Genomic DNA, 20,754 nt, shown 5'->3' with positions numbered 1-20,754 from the left:
GCTTAAGAGAGGATAAAATGTAGCTGCCGTTGTCTCTCATACCTGCGTAGCTTTTTTCAGCATGCAGCTTTTTCTTTTCTTTTTTTTGTTTTCGTGTTGTAATCATCCATTTTATCTGGTTTGGGTCCTGTAGGTCTTGATTTATGCACTTTCCAGGTTGAGAACTCACCCTCCCCATTTGGTAAGAATCTAAACAATGGATGATCCATGGTTAGCAGTAGCCCTCTTTCCTAGTGGTTTTAGCTGAAAGAACTGCATGTGTAGAAACTACTTCTCCTTTGCTGTGTCACTGATTCATGTTTCATTTTCCACTCTGTGGTGTTTGAGTCTAACACAACCTCTAAACTCTTCACTCTGCCTTTAAGAGTCCTGCATCGAGTTTTGCTTACAGCTTTTGAAAACCTTCCTTAGTTTTTTGTGTTCCATGATACAAACCCATGCATTTTCTTGCTGCCACTGTAAATATTATTTCCTGTAGTAGTATGTAGTTTTTATCATAGTGGTATATTATGTAAATGAACAGCATTTTTACCAATGTGAGTATACTAAAGCATGATTAAAGCAGTCAGCATCAATCCTTTTGTTTTCACTGGATAATGGTTCATCACTCTATATAAAAGGTTGAGAATAAGTAGAATGGCATATTTCATTATTTTTAAATTCAGGGAGTTTTGGTATCTATTACAGAAATATATTTTAAATGCTGTGGGATATAGTTCTTTTTTCCCAGATTTTTCTCATTTGAGAGATTTATTGACTTGTAAGGGATGTTAGGAAATTTATGTAGTGAATTATGTTTTCTTAGTGCCAACAAATCACTTTGATGTAACCCATACTAGTCAGGATTTGTTTTTGAAATAGAAACTTTTATAGCTTTTTTTATATTGGCTACACAGCATTTCAGTAGATATTTTTTGTAATACCTCAAGTGAAGAACATTTGACGTGAACCTTAAGGTACACGAGGATGAACCATGTTTACTGCTGGCGTGATTCTTTTCAAAGTGTGAAAAACTGTTAAAGTGGAACTCTATACTGAAACCTATACATTCAAAACCATGCTGAACCTGAACTCAGTAGTCTTACTTCCCATTCTTCCTGTTGCATTATATTTGATTAACATTCCTCAAACAATACAATAAACTGGAGGTAAAGAGTGGGAAGGTTTTTTTACGTTTTCTAACCAATGTTTTGTTTTGCCTTGCCTTTCAAATAATAGAAACTCCTGGTTTAGTTGACAGCTCAGTTCTTGGGGAACAAAACAGGGTTTATGCTCTTTTTTCAATACTAATAAAGTTTTCTATTTATGTCTGACTTACTGTTCTTTCTTCCTCCAGCTGGATTGGATATTGGCCCCATCTCTGATGATCCTTCTTCTCTGCCTCAGCCCAACGTCAACCAGAGCTCACGGCCACTGAGTGAAGAGCAGTTGGATGGAATCCTCAGTCCAGAACTAGACAAAATGGTCACAGATGGTAATTTTTTTGTCCTTAATTTTGGCCTTCTAGAGAACTTCAATAGAAATGATATTTTCTTTCTTCTTCCCCACAACTGTCACATCTCTATATTGTAACAGACCTGTTTGGACTTGGTTGCACAATTACTTTTATTGCTTCCTCTGATGATTCCTTAACCTTTGTTGCCTTTACTTTGTCCAGGTGCTATTCTTGGCAAACTGTACAAAATCCCAGGTACGTGTTCTGATTCTCCTTGTCTTTTATGGAACACAGTTCACAAGCAATGCCAGCAACTCATGCAGAGTTTTTTTTTTCAGAGCTGGGAGGAAAGGATGTTGAAGATTTGTTCACAGCTGTGTTGAGTCCAGCAGCCACACAGCCAGCTCCTCTACCACAGCCTCCTCCCCCACCACAGCTCATGTCTTTGCACAGCCAAGGTATGTTCCTCTGGTGCTTTTGTGAGCAGCAGGAGAGTTGTGCACCTTTTAGATGCTGATGTGGAAGTAGGACACACCTTACGCTGTGAAAATTGTGGAATCTGCCATTGTTAATTTGTGAAATACTGTTCTAAACCTGTTCTGAAGGGAGTATGTGATTAACATGCATGTAAATATTGCTAATAGAAAGGACAGTTATTTGAGATTTTTCTGACATATCGATGCTTTTATTTTAGCTGACACTTTGATGGTTTGAAAATTAGTCTGTGATAAAACATGTGTTCTCTCCTGACTTCACTCCTTAATTACTTTTGAGTAACTCCTCAAGGGTAAGGCAAGAGTCTGTGTAACACTGATTTACTGAGTCTTAATTTCTGTAAGAATGCAGTTTAATATATTAGCTAGTCCTAATAGGGAGGAGGTTAACTTAATTTAAAATTTATCTTGGAAATTATACTTTATTTTTCTTCATTACTACTAAAATTATCATGACTTGATAGAGCATATTCTTTCTTATATTGAAGGCAAGGGACAGATTGATTTTATTTATTGTTGCTACCAGTAGAGCTATTTTTTTAAGCAGCATGTGTGAGTATAATTGAATGTGCTCCTTTTCTCATCAGACATCACCTCCAGTGGGTTTTCCCTGAGCTCATGTAAAGAGTGCCCATTCCTTTATAGTGGTACTACAAGAAGTACTATGCAAATTGATTTGACCAGTGAATTAACCATAAGAGGAAAAGTGATTTGTTTCCTAGTTGGATCAATTTTCATAAAAATGAAGGACTTAAAAAACTCTTAGAAAGGACAGTGTTTAAAGTAACTAATGGGTTGATTTAAAGCAAAAGGTAATATAGGTACCAGTGTCTGTTTCCCAGTTACTTGAGTACTTGGAGATAACTCCAGTATTTGAGCTCTGTAAGATTGTTCAGCTCCTCCCTGTGGGAACTGCCATGATGACAAAGTTTTAGATTTACAATGTGGTTCTATTACAGTGGAATGATCCACATGTTTCTGTGAGATAAATCCTTCAGTAATGGGGCAGCTTGCATCAAGTTTCAGCAATTTCAAATAAAATTATTGCTCTCTTCTCATCAAGATGTGATCACACAGTGCAAACCAGAGGCCTGACTCTCCATTCTGTTTGTTTGCCAGGGCTTCACAGTTACTGTGTTTACCAGCTATAATAAAGTGCGTTCTCTTATATTTTGTGTTGCTTACAACTGCAGTTGCTGCATAGCTTATATAACCTTCAGATCAGAAAGAGTCTTCTAAAATGGGAGAATGATACAGTGTCATCCTGCAGATGCATCTGATTCCTGAGCTACTTCTGTGCTTTTAAGGAAGTACTGGGGCAACAGTTACAATCCACTTAAGTGATGGGATCTAAAGGCCAGAGTTAATTCTGTGTAGTAACATCTGCAAATACCATCTGCTGGAATGAATCCGCCTGTGCCACATTTGTAATACTGTAATCAAATAAATAACATTTTCTGCCTTTGTGCTGCTAGACTGGACATTTAATTAGAAAATGCTAATGCTCATTTGAGTAGAGTTATCTGTTTCATTGGCTACAAATTAGGGAGTTAGTAGATAATGAGGCTTACTTTGGTACAATGCTCAGGAGTCTCAGAAGAGGAGATGTTTAATTCAGGTGGCTAATGATAATCCTGCAAGGACTGAAAACCACCTTCTCCATGGCTTGCTGCTTGGATCTGGGTGTAACAAATATGAAGACCATTAGCTTTTAAGTGTATTACCTCAATATAAAGTGCAGTAGTGTGGCATGGGCTGCTGCAAAGTTTTTGGAAATCCATTTTTGAAAAAAGTTTTATTTTTAGATGAGAAAAAAAAAATATGTGTAGGGATGTGATACAGTAGAAAAGAATCCTTTAAGCTTATAGGGAATGATTTAAAACTGATGTAAAATCTTTCCCAAAAATGTAAAGTCAGCACTGTAAAATTTTGAAGCAATTAGTTTTTCATTAGAGTAGGCACTGTTTTCTCAGTGAAAGGTTCCACCTCTGCAGAAGCAGTCACCCTTTAAAACAGTAATTTAAACTTCTTACTTCCAGGGGAGAATGCGTTTCCAAGAGTGCCCCTCATGAATGGTCTGATTGGCCCCAACCCTCATCTCCCTCACACGGCCCTGGCTGCTGGAGGTGGGCTGGGCACCTTCTCTCCCATTACCCAGCAGCCATACAGTGATGCCAGGTAAGTCCAGATGGGAATAAAAGATGTTTATTGTATTCAGCATTAAAATAAAGTACGAGTAACAAAAACACTGGGCAGTGTTGTTGGTTACTAATACTGTGATATTATATTAGTTCTTGAAAGCCACCTCAAAACCTTGTATATTCTTGCAGCATGTTCACTACTGATACAGCAAACAGAATAAGTACTGCTAATTGAGGGTTTGTTTTGTTTTTTTGATACAATCTATAAAACAACCCCCTTTTCTCCTCTGTCAGGGATAAGAATCCAGCATTCAGTCCAATGGTGAGTGATCCCAACAGCTCATGGGCACCAGCTGCTCCACCCCTGGAAGGTGAAGGCGATACCATGTCCAATGCTCAAAGAAGCACCCTGAAGTGGGAGAAAGAAGAAGCTCTGGGTGAAACGGCAACTGTAGCACCTGTTCTGTATACAAATATCAACTTCCCTAACCTGAAGGAAGAATTTCCAGGTGAGTGATTTACTGAATCACGTTGGTAATTTTGCAGTAATCGATGCATCTTGATTGGAAGTATCTAAAATAGACTAATTGTAGCCTTGTGTATTGACACATTTTTTGGTTGCAGACTGGGCTACAAGAGTGAAGCAGATTGCTAAACTATGGAGGAAAGCAAGCTCTCAGGAGAGGGCTCCCTATGTGGTAAGAAAAATTCCCACCTGCATTTGCATACTTCCAGCAAACATATATTTCATTTATAAGATTATGTTGTTTTGGGTTTTTTTGTTTTTAATAACACAAGTTGTAGATTTAGTGGAAGCTCCCTTACTCCAAGAGTACCTTTGTAATTTGACCTCTGAATCTGAATACTTCTACCTGCATTCTTTGTTTGTCATTCTTGGAATAAACTCGATTAGTACTGTGCAACCTAAAGACATCAGCTGTGATGAGAAGATCTGTGGCTTCCACTGCCTCTTAGCTGCATTTGATTCATGTCTCAAGTCTTCTTGGCTCTGTCTCTTTCTACACAGAATCTCACTGGTTTATTCAGAAGGATAGTAGCAACTGATCATGAGATTCCTCTCCCTTTCATCATCCCCTCTCACTGGACTCTTCTTTTTTCCCCATTAGAGTTGCTGAAGTCTTTCAGCCATTGAACTAACAATTCCAGAGGTGTCAGTGCTCGCATCCCTGCTTTCCTTGTTTACTTCTACTCCTTGTGTTCCTGCTTTAGTGTTCCCCTTCTCTGCTTACTCTCTTGTATTGCTTGGTGATGGAAACTCTTCTCATATCTTGCATTTTGTGGGGAGCATGAAAGACTCCATTTCTCTCTCCAAAATAATTCACCTTCTTCACATCTGAGTCAAGTGAACACAGATATTTGTAGCAGCTGTGTGGAGTTACATGGTCATTGATTCCATCCTGCAGAACTTCTGCCATTCAAATGGGGTGACCCTTACGCTTTGTGGACGTCTCTGTTGAAGCTTGTGTACATCCAAATCTCAGAACCGATATTATTGATTCTTTTGGACCTTCCCTACCATTGTTGGCAGATGTTCTTTTCTTTAACTTCCTGGCACACCTCCATTCTCTCCTGGTTCTTGTCTTTGTTTCTTCATAGCAGCGATTGGATGATCATTCTCACTTCACAGCTCTCTGTGGATTTTGCAGTTTTTGGTCTCTTAGCCTTCCCTTACCTGCCCTTTTTTTCAAATAGTCCCACCAGTAATCGAACTTGATTCCTCTGCATGTTGATGACTCAGAATTTAGTAGTACTGCCCTCATCTCCTGCTGTCCAAATTTAAAAATTCCCCTTATCTCTGACAACTTTTAAGAGTATAAATCATATCCCAAACTAAGTGTGAGAAGTGGAGTTCTTGATCTTCCTGAAACCCTTTCCACTTGAAAGAATAATTCTCTCGTTTCTTCTTTGTATCACTGAGGCATCATCGTTATTCTGCTTTTTATTCAGTGTTGCAATTTTAGCACCTTTGGAGCTTTATGTCATCTTGCCTGTGCCATAGTTAATCTTGGTGATTCCTTCTTTGTAGTTATTTAGAAGATAATACCCACTTAAATGGGTGGCATTTACCACTTCACAATTATTTCTACTACTGATTGCTTTATTTTTCATTGTTCTTAAAAAATGCGGTCCTATCCTTGTGATGGGTATCCAAAAGTCAGCAGCAAAAATTATTTCCCATATGTTCAGGAGGAGAGTGCAGGCTCCTGCACACCAGTTTTTACACTGATACTAATCATAATAATGTAATTATTATTAAAGCAAGATGTGGTTAATTCATCTCAGAACAGTTCTTGTGCTCCTGCCATGCAGCTCCTGCTGGAGTTCCTGGCATTGTGCACACAAGAAGCTGCTGTGGTGCCTCTCCTGAGGGACTTGCACTCTGAGGCGTTGAGTAAAGGCTGAAATGAAATGCAGAGGAGTGTTAGTAATTTTTTTACTATAGGCTTTCTGCTTAGCATGCACAGTCCTATCACTTACAGGGGAAAATGACAGTGATTTTTCTGCTGCTGTGACATGGGTGCTCTCATCCATGTCACTGTTTCATTGCTGGGGGGGGAAGTATTAAAGCCTTTTCCTCTAGTCAACTCCTACTTGACAGCTGCAAATAAATTTGTGAAAAAGAGGATGTGGGGGTTTGGTTCAGAAAAGAAATCACATCCTAGATTGGTGGTAAAACAGGCTCTTTGAAACTTCCATTAGATACTTTAAAGTGTCACTATGGCTGTAAAATGCCTCATTGAAGAGGAATTGCTGTGTCTCTGTACAGTTTTTCCTGATCCATAAGCCCATGTCCTATGTTTATACTGTTAACTGTTAACAGACTCAGATCTTTAGAGGTCATTTAATGGACTAGACTGTATTTTTCTTGTCGTTGATGTTCTCCATATTAGGGGCCTTTATTGATCCAAACATCATGTGCTGTGCTCAGTCTTCACATTGTAGACCACACCAATATGTGATTTGAAAGGTAAACTGGTGGGATTAATGATTTCTTGGCACAGCACAGTGCCTGGAACAGACACTCTCCTGTATAGAAAAGCTTTGCTAATAGGTTTACTAATTTAGTAATTGCTAGTAACCTCTTAGTTCCTTCCATATATGTTAAACACAGAATTTCTATAGAGGTGAAGTATTTTCTGTTTGGAATTATTTTTGAGGTGCATAATGTCATTTCCACAAGGATGTGTGTGATTAAAACAGGCTGTACAAATAATTTGGTGATAGATTTTGTAGGAATAACAGTGTGCAGTGTGCACACTCAGTAGAAGAAAATAAGGCTAACTGCATTTTTTCTCTTTTTCCAGCAAAAAGCCAGAGATAATAGAACTGCTTTGCGCATCAATAAAGTACAGATGTCAAATGACTCCATGAAAAGGCAGCAGCAACAGGATAGCATTGATTCCAGCTCACGCATCGACTCCGACCTCTTTAAAGATCCATTAAAACAGAGGGAATCGGAACATGAGCAGGAATGGAAATTCAGACAGGTGTGTAGCACTTAGGGCGTTTTGTTATTTTCTTCCTTCTTTTTATTGTGTTGTCGGAATATGATGTAATAAAATCAATTTGAATCTTTCTTTGTAGAAGAGTATAAAGTCAGCCATTCTGCTTGGGAAGAAAATAGATGTTAGCAGAAGACAAGCTGCTTGTAAAAAAAATAGATTTTGACTCTTAAATCCCATGTATTATAGAAATAGGTTGTTCTTTCTCTGCATGGCTGGCTAGTGCAGTAGGTTTTTATTACATATCCTGTATTGCAGTAACCTTGTCCTGCAGACTGCTGCCTCCCATGGGGCTGAGTGTCTCTCAGAGCCTACACCAGTGCTGCATGTCAGTAACCTTTGTCTCCAGAGTATAAGGTTGGAAAGCAGTGATGCTCTTTAGGCAACCTGGGAAATTCTTATTCCCAGGCAAGCAAGATGCATTTACCAAGGTAATTGAACTTTACAAATGGCTGGACTCTCTGCTCCCATTGCATTTAAAATCTGCATTTGTTTGTAATTGATATTGGTTGTGTCCTAAAGTTTTAATTATAGATTCAGTCATTAGAAAGATTTTGTATACCCTAAACTTAGAAGAAATGTAATGTTTTCCCTCATAATCTTAAAACAGCAAATGCGGCAAAAAAGTAAGCAGCAGGCCAAAATAGAAGCCACACAGAAGCTGGAACAAGTGAAAAATGAGCAGCAGCAACAGCAGCAGCAACAGCAGCAGCAGCAGTTCAGTTCACAGCAGCTCCTGAACCAGTCTGGCTCAGACACACCCAGCAGTGGGATCCAGAGCCCCTTAACGCCGCAGACTGGCAATGGAAATATGTCTCCTGCACAACAGACATTCCATAAGGATCTGTTCACAAAGCAGCAGCTCCCTGCTACGCCTACATCAGCGTCCTCAGATGATGTGTTCCTAAAACCGCAAGCCCCACCTCCCACTCCCACCCGAATCCCAGTACACGATTCACTGTCTCAGTCTCAGACTCCTCAGACATCATCACAACAGATGTTTTCTCCAGGTTCCACAAACACAAGGCCTCCTTCTCCAATGGATCCATATGCTAAAATGGTGGGAACACCCAGACCAGCACCCATTAACCAGAACTTTGTTAGGAGGAACACCATTGCCCCATTAGATTCCTGTGCAGCACAGTCATCCATATCTCGGGAGCCGTCGGGAAGCAGGCCTTCGCCAGTCAGGGACTCATGTTCTTCATCTCCAGGTAGCAGCGATCCCTATGCAAAGCCACCAGACACACCCAGGCCTGTCATGCCATCAGAGCAGTTCTCCAAACCATTGGGAGTCCCACGGTCACCCATAGTTATGGAGCAGTCAGGGAAGGTACCTTTAGCTGCTGGAAGCAGTGATCCATTTACTAAGCCAGCTCCTAGGACTGACACGTTTCAGAGACAGAGAGTAACCTCTGCTGATGCCTATGCACGGCCTCCATTGACTCCGACTCCTGCTCCTGTTGATGGGAGCCCTGGACCTTTCAAAACTCCTCTGCGCCCTCCTCAGTCCCCACAAGATCCTTACTCATCCATGCCGGCCACGCCACGGCGCGTTGCTGTTGATCCCTATGAAAGGCCCCCTCTGACACCGAGGCCGGTGGATAACTTTTCCCATAACCAGGCCAATGATCCCTACAGCCAGCCTCCCCTCACTCCCCACCCCGCAATAAAGGAGCCTTTTGCCCATCCGCCGCGGATAGTGCGGCAGCAGGGTGATTCTTTCCCTCAGTCTGGGCCCATTTCAAGGCCAGCTTCTCAGGACCCTTACTCCCAGCCTCCAGGTACTCCTCTGCCAGTTGCTGATCCTTATGCCCAGCCCCCAGGAACTCCTCGTCCCAGCACAGTGGATCCATATATGCAGCAGCCACCTACACCAAGACCCGCTCAGCCTGCAGATCTGTTTGCTCAGTCCTCAGCAAATCAGAGACATTCTGATCCATATGCCCAACCTCCTGGAACACCACGGCCAGTTCTCAGTGATCCTTACTCTCAGCAGCCAGCAACCCCAAGGCCAGGGATTCCTGAGAGTTTTAACAGACCTGCCATGACAAGGCCAGGACTAATACCAAATAGAGATCCTTTCCTGCAGACACCACAGAGCAGGTTGCAGGGCACTTTTGTCAGGCCATCAGATCCATGTTCTCAAACTGCCAGGTCTGCAGGACCTGCAATAACGGATTCATTTAGCCATGGTGCAGCTACTCCAGCACGTGACCCATATGATCAACCACCAATGACTCCAAGACCTCAGCCAGAATCTTTTGGAACTGGTCAGCTGGTCCACGATGCTGCCGAACAGCCACGGCCTGGATCTGAGGGCACCTTCAGTGCATCCGGAAATTCTCCGATGACTTCTCAAGGACAACAGTTTCCCAAAGTTTCCCAAGTTCCTGGCCCAGCACCCACCACGGGAGTAACAGATACACAGAATACCATGAATATGTCTCAAGGAGATACTGAGAAGTTAAGACAGGTGAGAATAATGTTCAATTCTGATTGTATTAAAATACTATAAGTAGAAGAATTTCCCCCATTCTTGTTAATACTTGAAGTTTCTTGCCATTAAACATAACTACATGTAAGATAATTACCTTAATTTACTTAGTATGTTAGTTTGGTCCTCCTGGATAGAACCGCAATATACAGAATATAGAAACATCAGTAATTTTTAAGGAATTTGGACAAGATCCAAGAAAAGAAGCAAAAGTCTATACTTGAAGCCACGGAAGATGTAGATGGTTGGTCTGTAATAGTGCTTTTAGCTACAGTCTGAGGGGAAAAAACCATTTTAAAAGGACAGTTAGTTCTATTCTGTAACAAATGAGGTGTGGAGCTGATGTCAGTGACTTGTTCACTGGCTGGAGAAGGGAGTACAGGCAAAGATCTCAGACCACACGTCTGATTTTGCAGTTGGCCAATGTTTTGAGCTGAATCCTTCCCTTGGTCAGTGCTCTTCTTGAGGCACATTCACTCCAGGTTTCTGTCTGTGAATGTTTAGCAAACAGCTCTTGCTGAGAGGTAGAATTACATTCAGCTTGTGGACAGCTGCTCAATCTTTTGTTTGGAAGGAGGGATGGGAAGTGAACTTAATGGAAAATTGGTGGTATTTATCATACAGGGTTAGAGTAAATTCTGCAGCTGTGGCATAAACCTCTTGCTGAATTTTCTTCAGTGGACCTCTGGTCACCTTTGTCCCTCAGAATGCACTTCTCCTGTGGTGAAAGGGCCTGCATTACTGGAATAGAAGAAGGGAAAGAGAGTTGCTGCCATGTTAATTGGTAGAATGGGATCACACCATACATTTTAACACGAGGTCTGGATCTTAGGTTGTGTTACCAGCACCTTGCACCATTTGACCCCCCTTGTCATTTCTGAGGTGATTATGGTTGTTTATAATATTTTTCTGTAACACCTGAAGGATTTCTTTCCTCCAAAAGGCTTAACCTATCAGAGTGTAACACTTCAAAAGATGTCAATTGCAGTGTGAAGCATAATGATTTATTTTCTTTTAAACAGCGCCAGAAACTACGTGAGATTATTCTACAGCAGCAGCAGCAGAAGAAGAACGCGGTTCGCCAGGAAAAGGCCTTGCAGGACGCAGCAGCTCCTCCCCATGCAGCCCCTCTTCAGCATTGGCAGCAAGACAACTTAAATCAAATTTTTAACCGCCCTCCTCCTCCCTATCCTGGGAATATCAGGTCCTCTGTGGTCCCTCCAGGTGGGCCAAGGTTCTCCATGTACCCAAAGGACCAGCGTGGGCCATTCCCTGGGGATGGGCAGTTCAATAGGCCCCAGTTTCCAGGAGATATGAACACCATGGGCATGAGACCTCATGGTCTGAGGTAAGCTCTTGGTTCTCTTAAACCCAGGGTATTACAGGGATAGTTAGATAAAGGGGGCTTTTTGGACAGGATGAAAAATCATCTACAGGAGCTGGTAACCTTCCTGAACTCCATGCATGCAGTGGGTTTTCCTGTAACATTAGAATGTGTGTTTTACACTCTTTTGTTGGGAATTATTCAGAAATACGAACGGAGAAACTGCAGAAGTAGTCGAACTTGGTTGACCTGAAACATCTTGTTGTCCAAGGCTTTGGGGCATTTCTAAAAAAAAAGTAAAAGATCAGACTTTATTTTTGATGTCTTAATAATGAATAAACTCATTTCTAATGTGTATGTAATCAAACACAAGGTTCTATCTGTGCCATTTTTACAATGAATGCTGCAATGTAAAATGAATACCAGTATCAACATACCTTGTTATCTCAGAAATTAATTTTTTTCAGTATCTGGATTTATTTTAGTAATTTCTAAATCCACACACTGGAGTTTTTTTACTCTGAATTGCATTAACATGTATTTTAATTACTAGGTTATTTCTGACTGTCAGTTTTCTATCCATTATTATTATTGAAATTGAAAACAGGTTGTTTATTAAACATAATTAAAGCAATTATTTTATTGTAGTCATAAAGCTCATTTAAATGTAAGCATACTCAGTCAAAACATTTATTTAAATATCTTGATGAATACATCATGTAAAGCATTTTGGTGAATAGTTATTTAGTCATGTGAGACTGAGAAAAAAGATGATTTAGCCTTTCATGCTTTATTTTAGATATGGGTTTCCAGGAGGTGGCCATGGTCCACCCTCGGGTCAGGAACGTTTCCTTGGTCCTCAGCAGCCAATGCAGCGCCCTGGAGTTCCCCCCCAGCTGAGGAGATCCCTGTCTATTGATATGCCCCGGCCAGTGAACAATCCACAGATCAGTAACACCTCTGGGATCTCGCAGCATTTTCCCCCGCAGGGAATTCCGGTCCAGCAGCATAACATCCTGGGCCAGGCGTTCATCGAGCTGCGTCACAGAGCTCCTGATGGGAGGCCCAGGCTGCCCTTCAATCCTGCTGCTGCCAGTGTGATGGAGGCAGCAGCTCAGCACCAGCGGCACCCTGGGTTCCTGCCCAGGCAGGATTTCCCAGGCCCAAGACAGGCAGAACCGCTGAGACACAATTCTCAAGGAATACCAAACCAGTTGCAGATGTCTGGAGGTTTGGAGCACATGTCCCAGTCCCAGCAGGATCAAATCAATCCTGAGAACCCACCTGCACTTGTAATGCGTTCTCTGGGTCAGCCAGTTGCTGATGCATTCCCAGGACCATCTTTGTCTACATCTGCACCAAGTGATGAATCTGCAAACTTGCAGATTCCCAACCAGCCAAGTGATGGTCTAGAAGAAAAGCTTGATCCTGATGATCCTGCTGTAAAAGATTTGGATGTGAAAGACCTTGATGGTGTTGAAGTCAAGGATTTAGATGATGAGGATTTGGAAAATCTGAACTTGGACACAGAGGATGGGAAAGGAGATGAACTGGACACTCTAGATAATTTGGAAACCAATGATCCTCACCTCGATGATCTTCTGAGATCGGGGGAATTTGATTTAATTGCATACACAGATCCAGACCTTGATGTGGGGGATAAGAAAGGAATGTTTAATGAAGAACTAGACCTTAGTGTCCCCATTGATGACAAACTAGATATCCAGGGCAAGGCAGAAGAACCCAAACAGAAAGAACAAGGTGATAAAACTGTTGCCCCTGCTGAGACCCAGTCTCCACCAAAGAAATCAGCTACAGAAAATGAAATTAAAACAGAAGTACTTTCCCCAAACACTCAGGAGGAAAAGAAGAACGAAAATGAAAAAGGTGATGGAAGTACTGAGTCCACAAGTACTCAACAGGTTGCTGAAGTGGAGTTAAAGGATGGAGAAAAGGCTCCTGCACAACCTGGTAACCCAGAATTCCCTGACAAAACTCCTGCTGTTCCAAGTCAAGATACAACTGTGCCTAGTCCAGATGCTCAGGGAGCTGCTCCGCTGCCTGTTCAAGGAGCAGTAAGTTCCTGCAGTATTTCTGGGTCCACCCCAGTCCTCTCAAGTTTGCTGTCTAGTGAGAGCTCAGACAGTGCTGAAGCAAGAGCTCTGGGATCTCCATCTCAATCTCTGCCACCCACACAAATGAACCATGGATCAGGTATTCCACAAACACTCATGACACCTGCTGGACAGATCTTGGAAAACACTTTGAATTCAAATCTGCCCATGGTTCCACGAATGAACCATAATTTTTCTCATGGGTCACCAAATCCAGGATTTATTCAGGGTCAGTCATCTAATCATAACTTTGGGACGGGACAGACATCTAATCAAACTGTGGCTGTACCAAACCGTCCTGGTCCCAGTGGCATCTCTGGTCCCCAACAGATGATGCTCCCTCAGCCATTAGCTCAGCAACAGAACCGAGAGAGGCCACTTCTGCTAGAGGAGCAGCCACTTCTTCTGCAGGACCTCCTGGATCAGGAGAGGCAGGAGCAGCAGCAGCAGAGACAGATGCAAGCCATGATTCGCCAGCGTTCGGAGCCATTTTTCCCTAATATTGGTATGTGGGTGTTGTGTTTGTCTGTGTTCCAGTTGTTTTAAAAATGCAGCAGTAAATAGTTAAATAATCCACAGCACTGCAAGACACAGGTAAATATGTAGAGCTTGAAGGTGGCATAATAAAAATCAACCTCCCTATTAGGTACAAAGGGAGTATGGAAATTGAGCATGTAGGTGGAATTCTGAACTCTGTGGCAAGGCTCCTGTTGTCATTACCAGGATCAGGGTAACTCTGCTTTACTGATAATGTTTGTGACATCAGCTGTGTCACATACTCTCTTTATATTTTAGATTCTCATGAGATACGGAGCAAATGTTTCCTTTGTAAACAGAATTAGGCAATGAAGTGTACTAGCTCACCTTCTGATACTTGATCTATCAATTCTATGTTTATGGTTGTTTTATGACTTTTTTTGCAGTATTTGGTGTGTCACAAGAAAAGGGATTATCAAAAGCTGTTACTAACACACAGTCTAGGCAAGGCCCAGAAACATCACAAATAGTTACGCTTGTACTAAAAGAATTTTAAGAAGAACTGTGGTTGCTTGTTTAATATAACCCAGCAGTTTGAGCATTCAAATCAAGACCCATCACCATCATTTAGTTGTTAATGAAACACTTTATTTTGAGGACTGTGTAAGCTACATTGACCATCAAGGCCATTCTCATCGTGCAGTAGTGATGGTGTGCCAGTTGCCAGTTGAGATCACAAAAAAACTTCTTCCTGAGTCTTAAACCTATAAATAGAATTTATTAATCTGTTGGGTCATAGGCCAGATTTGGTCTAGAGCACTTCTCAGACTGACTTGGTTTGGTTTTTATGTTGTGGCTGAAAACAAGGACAGCTGTTGCTGGACTAACTTCTCTTAGAGGGTACATGAAAGTGCTTATTAATGTGGAATATCAAAGCGGAGAAGACAATTAATGTGAAATAGGAATGCAATTAATGTTTTACTGAAGATTTACATATGAACTAAGTGTAAACAAGTGATTTCTATTTAATAACTTGTAATGTTTCAGCTGTGTGATTCACTGCTGCTGTTTTTCTCTTACAGATTTTGATGCCATTACAGATCCCATAATGAAAGCAAAAATGGTGGCTCTTAAGGGGATCAACAAAGTCATGGCACAGAGTAACATGGGGATGCCACCAATGGTCATGAACAGGTAGGCAACATTTGATACCAGTCTTTAGGACTACAAAAAATAAAAGGAAATGACAGAATTTGGGGAAACTGTGTGCAGGAAATGAAAAAAAATTCTCTGTCATGTAGTTTGCATTTTATGCTAACACAGGATTATCTCCTAGGAATAAAGCAAGTGTGGCAATAGGAGCTATAAAAGTTATTCAAATGCATCAGACTTGTGTTCTAGTTGTAGTGTCATAGGCCAACATGGCCAGCATGGCTTCACTGTTGATGCTCTTTCTTGTTTTCCCACTTCCTAATTAGGTAATGACACATCTCCCACACGTTGTGCTAGAAAACTGGGGGTGACAGTGTAACAGTGGAACCTCATGCTGAAGCAAATCATTTAATGCTGGGTATAATTAAGATTCAGCCCAAGGAGTGGAAGTTCCATCCTCTCCTTAAATCTCTTCTGAGGACAAAAGGAGCTATGAGCTGTGCAGGCTGCACCGGGACTGTCCTTAGGGTACTTGGGGAGTCCATGGGCCAGGGCGGATCTGTGCTTGTTCTTTCTGTGTGGCCATTCAAACAGGTTTTCTCTGTCCAGTGCCCCATGGTAATACATGGCTTACCCAAGGTGGACATGGACCCAGCTCCAGTTGACTGTGCTGGTGACGATGAAAGCTAAATACATTGAACTGGTTTTCTTTTAAATTATAAAATACTAAAATACAAATACAGATTTGTGTGTGTTTTCACTGCTCTAGCACAGTAGGTCACGTTTACGTCATCTCTCTGAATAATGTAAAATGCTGTAATTTCAACCAAGGGCAAAATGTTGTCTGTATCTCCAGATGTTGAAAAGGTTTGGTAGAGAAGTTCAAGCCAATGTCTAAAAAATATTTGGGTGCTTTGTTTAAGTTGGCCATAATACAGAAGGTTGTCTCTCTCCTAAAATGCCGGTTTTCAACATTATAATTTCACTTTCTGTTTATCAATAGGTTTCCCTTTATGGGTCAGCCAGTGCCAGGGGCTCAGACCAGTGAAAGCCAAAATCATATGCAACAGGCAATTACACAGGTAATGCAACTTGATATGGGCTTGGAAAAAAACAGTTCAATAATGGTAACTAGGATTTGGGTATTTTAATTGAACTGTGATTTAATATCCTTGTCTGTCTCTGTTTTACTGAAATTTCTAGGATGGAAGTTTGACACCTCAGATTGCTAGACCTAATCCTCCCAGTTTTGGTCCTGGTTTTGTCAGTAAGTAAATATTTAATAATTTATTGTATGGAGTTTTTTTCATTTTACAGTTCTGTTTTCTGTAAAATGAACTATCCATAAATGGATCCTGTCTCTCAAAAAAATCATCCTTTTAAAATTGAGTCATTTCATCATTATGATGCCAGATAATGAAGGGGGGTGCATAGTAAATGCTGTTAATATTTTTTTTCTAGAAGCTATCATCAACAAAACACCATACGGAAAGAGGGAAACAGAAAATTGACGTTATTTGGATTTGTGTGAGAGCAATAATCTATTAACTGGCAGACTGCTATAGCAGAAACCTGGTCTTTGGTTGTGTTGCAGTATTCTGAGCTCAGTGAGAACAACTGTCTGTATCGATGGGGTTTTTTATTTCAGAAGCAGAAAGTTTTGTGCAGTATCATGGTCATTTGAACAAATACCAGAAAAAGTTTTCCAGGCATTGGTTAGGCAGGCCTGGCTGTGAAGCACAGTTGTTGAAAGCAGCTTTTTGCATTCCATATTTCTGGCTGCCCTAGATCAATTGTGAATCCTAGTTTCTGTGATAAGAAAGATTTATTAGCAGAAATTAAAACTGAGCATATGTTGGAAGAGAAAGACCATGTTCTATAACTACGAATACTTCACTTGATATATATGAATAAGAAACAGAAGTAAACACCTTCACATTTTGCAGAAGCTGGAGTAACAGCACTGAGTGTGCAATAAGGAGCTTTGGCAAGATTATCACATGGCACTCAGCACGGCACTACTCTGGTTGGTGGTGGTGGGTTCTGAGCACTTATCTGTTTCTCAGTTCAGTAGTAGTTACCCTTACCTGGAACTCACTAATATTTCAGTACTTTCATGTTGCTCATGTTACTCTCAATTGTCCCCTCAGTTTGTGGGATCAGTTCTGCAGAATTTTTCCCTGAAAGCACCTCGAGGCCGTAGCTCACTCTGAGTGGGTTTAGTTGAGCTGTTCAGAGTCAAAGCAGTCACTGACACAGTGACTGCTAAAGTAGAAGGTGGCAGAGTGGAGCACAAGAGGATGTGGTTATACTGAAATCATGCTGCTGTGTGGTATCCCTGTTAAACAAGGATCTTTACAAGGAAGGTCTGTGCTGTATTCCTGGTGTCCCAGCTCACTGAAAATGTGATCAGGAGACAAATGACGCCATCACCCATGTTCTCTCTTGCTTTCTGTGCTTAGTGCAGATCGAGTGTTATCAGACATGGTTGTTTTGCCTCCAGAAAAACATCAGAGAGCAATGGACTGCCCGTGGCAGATGAGCATTTGTCATTTGTAAGAAGAGCAATGTCTCTATTACAGCCTAAATGAGAGGCATTTATTTTGGGGGGAGTAAATGGCATTGGTGCTGAAGGCCCTGTGCTGAAGGCTGCCACTGACAAAGTGATTTTTACAAAGACAGTATCTTTCTTTCACTTCATTAATATTCGATGGTGTTCATCATTTTAATATTTTTCTTAGAAGCGGTCATAAAAATAAATTCTGTGTGTACAACAGTTTTCTGCAAACACCAGAATTAATCAGGCCATGTTTCCTGTAAGTTTATGTCCTTGCTCCTTAAGCTCTTTGTACTTGAGTACTTCCAGAGATCTTCCATGTCCCCTCTTCTGTTGCAGAACAGGGAATCACTGGGTTCTCTAGCTGTTCCCAAAGCTACATTTGCTCACTGGCAAGTGCATGTTTGCTGCCTCAACAGCTGGCTGATACCTCCCGATATGGACTGTGTTAAAACTGTTTTCTCTCACAAATGCAGTTATTTGGATCTGTGTCCTTTACTCAGGTCACTCCAAAAGCTTAGTATTGAAATACCAAATTCTCTGTCAAATTTGTCTGAATTTGATCACTAGTCTCTTAAAAAGAATGGGGGGGGAGGGGGGGGGGGGGGCGGTGATGGTTAAATTTGAGCTCTAAAAAGTAGGATGAGAGCTCATCTCCTCCCTCATCTCCTCATCTCCAGGATGAGATCATATCACACTTCATTTCCCTTCTCTCTAGATGATTCACAAAGAAAGCAGTATGAGGAATGGCTGCAAGATACACAACAACTTCTTCAAATGCAACAGAAGTACCTGGAGGAGCAAATTGGAGCCCACAGAAAATCCAAAAAGGCCCTCTCAGCCAAACAGCGCACAGCCAAGAAAGCCGGCCGGGAGTTCCCAGAGGAAGATGCAGAGCAGCTTAAACATGTTACTGAGCAGCAAAGTATGGTCCAAAAACAGCTAGATCAGGTAATCATCTGGAATCCAGACTGTTCACCTTGCCACTGAGCTGTCACAGTGGTAATAACTCTTTCCTTTAAATCTTCTGAAAGATACAGTGGAGCTCTACTTAAAGGGAGCCACTCCCTGTTCTGTTTTGCGTGTGTAACAGCATTGCTCTGGAGAGTACATGGACCCTGGAGCTGCAAAGGAGTATGCTGTGGCAAACACTATGACAAAAAGCTGGGTTAGTACTTTGGGAAGAGGGGAATTCCTTGACAAAATGACTTGCAGAGTTCTTGACACCATGCAAAGCAAAAATTAAATAGTCAGAGAAAAGTTTTAGCATGCAGTGCTTTGTTTCAGGCTTGAATGAACCTCCTAACCCAATCTTCTTTTCCTACAGTTTGAAAATATCTTGCCATTATATCTTTAGTCTAGTTGTATGCTCTGTCTCGTTCCTAGATGCTGATCATCAGTATTGTGTCATGGAATAACACAGGTCAAAGGGATATCTGGAGATCTTTTAGTCATGATCAAAGCAGAAATAGCTTCATGATTAAATCAGGCTACTCAGCACCTTGTCAGTCAAGTTTTGTAAGTCTCCAAAGATAGAGATTTCCCAGCCTCTCTGGGCCCCTGTTTCTACATGTAACCACTTTCACTGGGCTTTGTTTTCCTTTCCTTATATTCAGTTGGAATTTCACATATTGTAACTGTGGTAATAGTGAGATGAAACCTGTGATAGCTTTGTTAAATCTGCGCTTTGCCCACCAGTAGTGAATGCTGTGGTTCCTCAAGACATTTTTTATAAATTATCTGGCATGATTGTCAGGATCAGGTCGTCCTGCTGAAAATGAAAATACTTTAGAATTACCCTTTACTAGTATGAAGGAAAAAAATTGGCAGCAGACAGTTTGGAATGAAGTCCTGAGTGATATCTGACCCTTGAGTTCTTGCTCCTGTGTTTCTTCAAGACAAAGTATTTGCTGGATGGGATATTAGTTAGCTCATCTTTCCACTGTGTGGAAGAGGGATGGAGTGGGTAAATTATGTCTACATAATTTTTTTTTCCCTTCCACAACGGATCAGAAGTAGAAAAAATGAAAAAAAAATTCCCTTTAACCAATCTTTATCATACATATATGACAGTCTAATCTTATGGTGGAGTTAGAGTGAAGTAACAGCTGCTAATCATGACATTGCTGGCAGATTCATTTACTGCCCCCTATTTAAGGTTCTCCTATTTGTAATTTTTAAATTTAAATTTAATCTGCTGCTGGCAGAAGCCATTCCCTGCCCTTTAGCCAGTGATTTAGACCGGTGGTTGATTCATCCACATCTAAGCACCATTTTGTGTTCTGTACCTTGTAGGAGCTGAAATGAGGTTTAAAGTCTAGTTTTAAGGACCTTCTATTGGAAGCAATTTGCCACTCTTTCAGATCAGATCAAGTAATTTTTCTGCAGTCAAGCTTCTGTTAGTTTTTGAAAAGTCTCTGTATATATGGAGAGAGAAAAGAGCTCTTGGATCCCTACGAGTGGCTGTTCCTGGGCACAGGCACAGAGAGCCCGGAGCTGACTGTGCTCCAGGAGCTGATGTGAGACAGGGTTATTGGCCAGGCATGGAGCCATGCAGACCCTGCCAGATGGCCCCTGTGGCACTGTGCCTGTGCTCACAGGCTCTGCCCTGCTCTCCCTGCACTGCTGAAATCTCCATCTTGGCTCAGGGCCTCTGGGGGTGCTCAGCACAGGGCCTTGGACACTGAGGTGAGGCTCATTCCAGGGACAGTCACGGCTGATCGACCCCTGCAGGCCCTGGAGGCTGTGGTGCTTTGGATGCTTCATGGTACAGCCCCACAGAGCCTGCACAGATTTAGTGCTGTAGGACCATGGAGAAGCCCTGGAGCACTGGTTCTGTGCAGTGCAGATGGATCCAGTGGCTCTGTGCAGTGTTTATCCAGCAGTGTCAGTGCCAAGACAGAGCTCATAAACCATCTTGGACCTGGGATAATTGTGTAAATAACCTTTTGGGTGCATCTCTCCCGCAGCCTGAAGTGTGTCCTGTGGCATCACTGTTACCCTGAGCTTTCTGGCTTGGCTTATCCCTTGCCTCAGATA

At 41.7% G+C, this 20,754-nt stretch overlaps 1 protein-coding gene across 8 annotated transcripts in view; it reads left to right on the top strand.

The window, feature by feature from the left end:
• The window catches only part of KMT2C (lysine methyltransferase 2C), a 192,231-nt gene that overhangs the window by 153,274 nt on the left and 18,203 nt on the right, over positions 1 to 20,754 (top strand). For 7 of the 8 annotated variants that reach the window (XM_048322121.1, XM_048322413.1, XM_048322666.1 and 4 more), the window contains 15 exons: positions 134 to 181; positions 1,337 to 1,474; positions 1,658 to 1,690; positions 1,774 to 1,893; positions 3,969 to 4,107; positions 4,365 to 4,579; positions 4,695 to 4,768; positions 7,397 to 7,579; positions 8,205 to 10,070; positions 11,114 to 11,439; positions 12,215 to 14,034; positions 15,089 to 15,200; positions 16,162 to 16,240; positions 16,362 to 16,425; positions 18,434 to 18,666. In XM_048322121.1, coding sequence (XP_048178078.1) covers positions 134 to 181; positions 1,337 to 1,474; positions 1,658 to 1,690; positions 1,774 to 1,893; positions 3,969 to 4,107; positions 4,365 to 4,579; positions 4,695 to 4,768; positions 7,397 to 7,579; positions 8,205 to 10,070; positions 11,114 to 11,439; positions 12,215 to 14,034; positions 15,089 to 15,200; positions 16,162 to 16,240; positions 16,362 to 16,425; positions 18,434 to 18,666 — 5,450 coding nt within the window. The remainder of the gene's footprint in view (positions 1 to 133; positions 182 to 1,336; positions 1,475 to 1,657; positions 1,691 to 1,773; positions 1,894 to 3,968; positions 4,108 to 4,364; positions 4,580 to 4,694; positions 4,769 to 7,396; positions 7,580 to 8,204; positions 10,071 to 11,113; positions 11,440 to 12,214; positions 14,035 to 15,088; positions 15,201 to 16,161; positions 16,241 to 16,361; positions 16,426 to 18,433; positions 18,667 to 20,754) is intronic. The other variant, XM_048322267.1, reaches the window with a different exon arrangement.

The sequence above is a fragment of the Corvus hawaiiensis genome, chromosome 1 (genome assembly GCF_020740725.1).
Source record: "Corvus hawaiiensis isolate bCorHaw1 chromosome 1, bCorHaw1.pri.cur, whole genome shotgun sequence".
Lineage (NCBI taxonomy): Eukaryota > Metazoa > Chordata > Aves > Passeriformes > Corvidae > Corvus > Corvus hawaiiensis.
The sequence above is the reverse complement of the archived record's forward strand: the minus strand, read 5'-3'. Positions and strand labels throughout refer to the sequence as shown.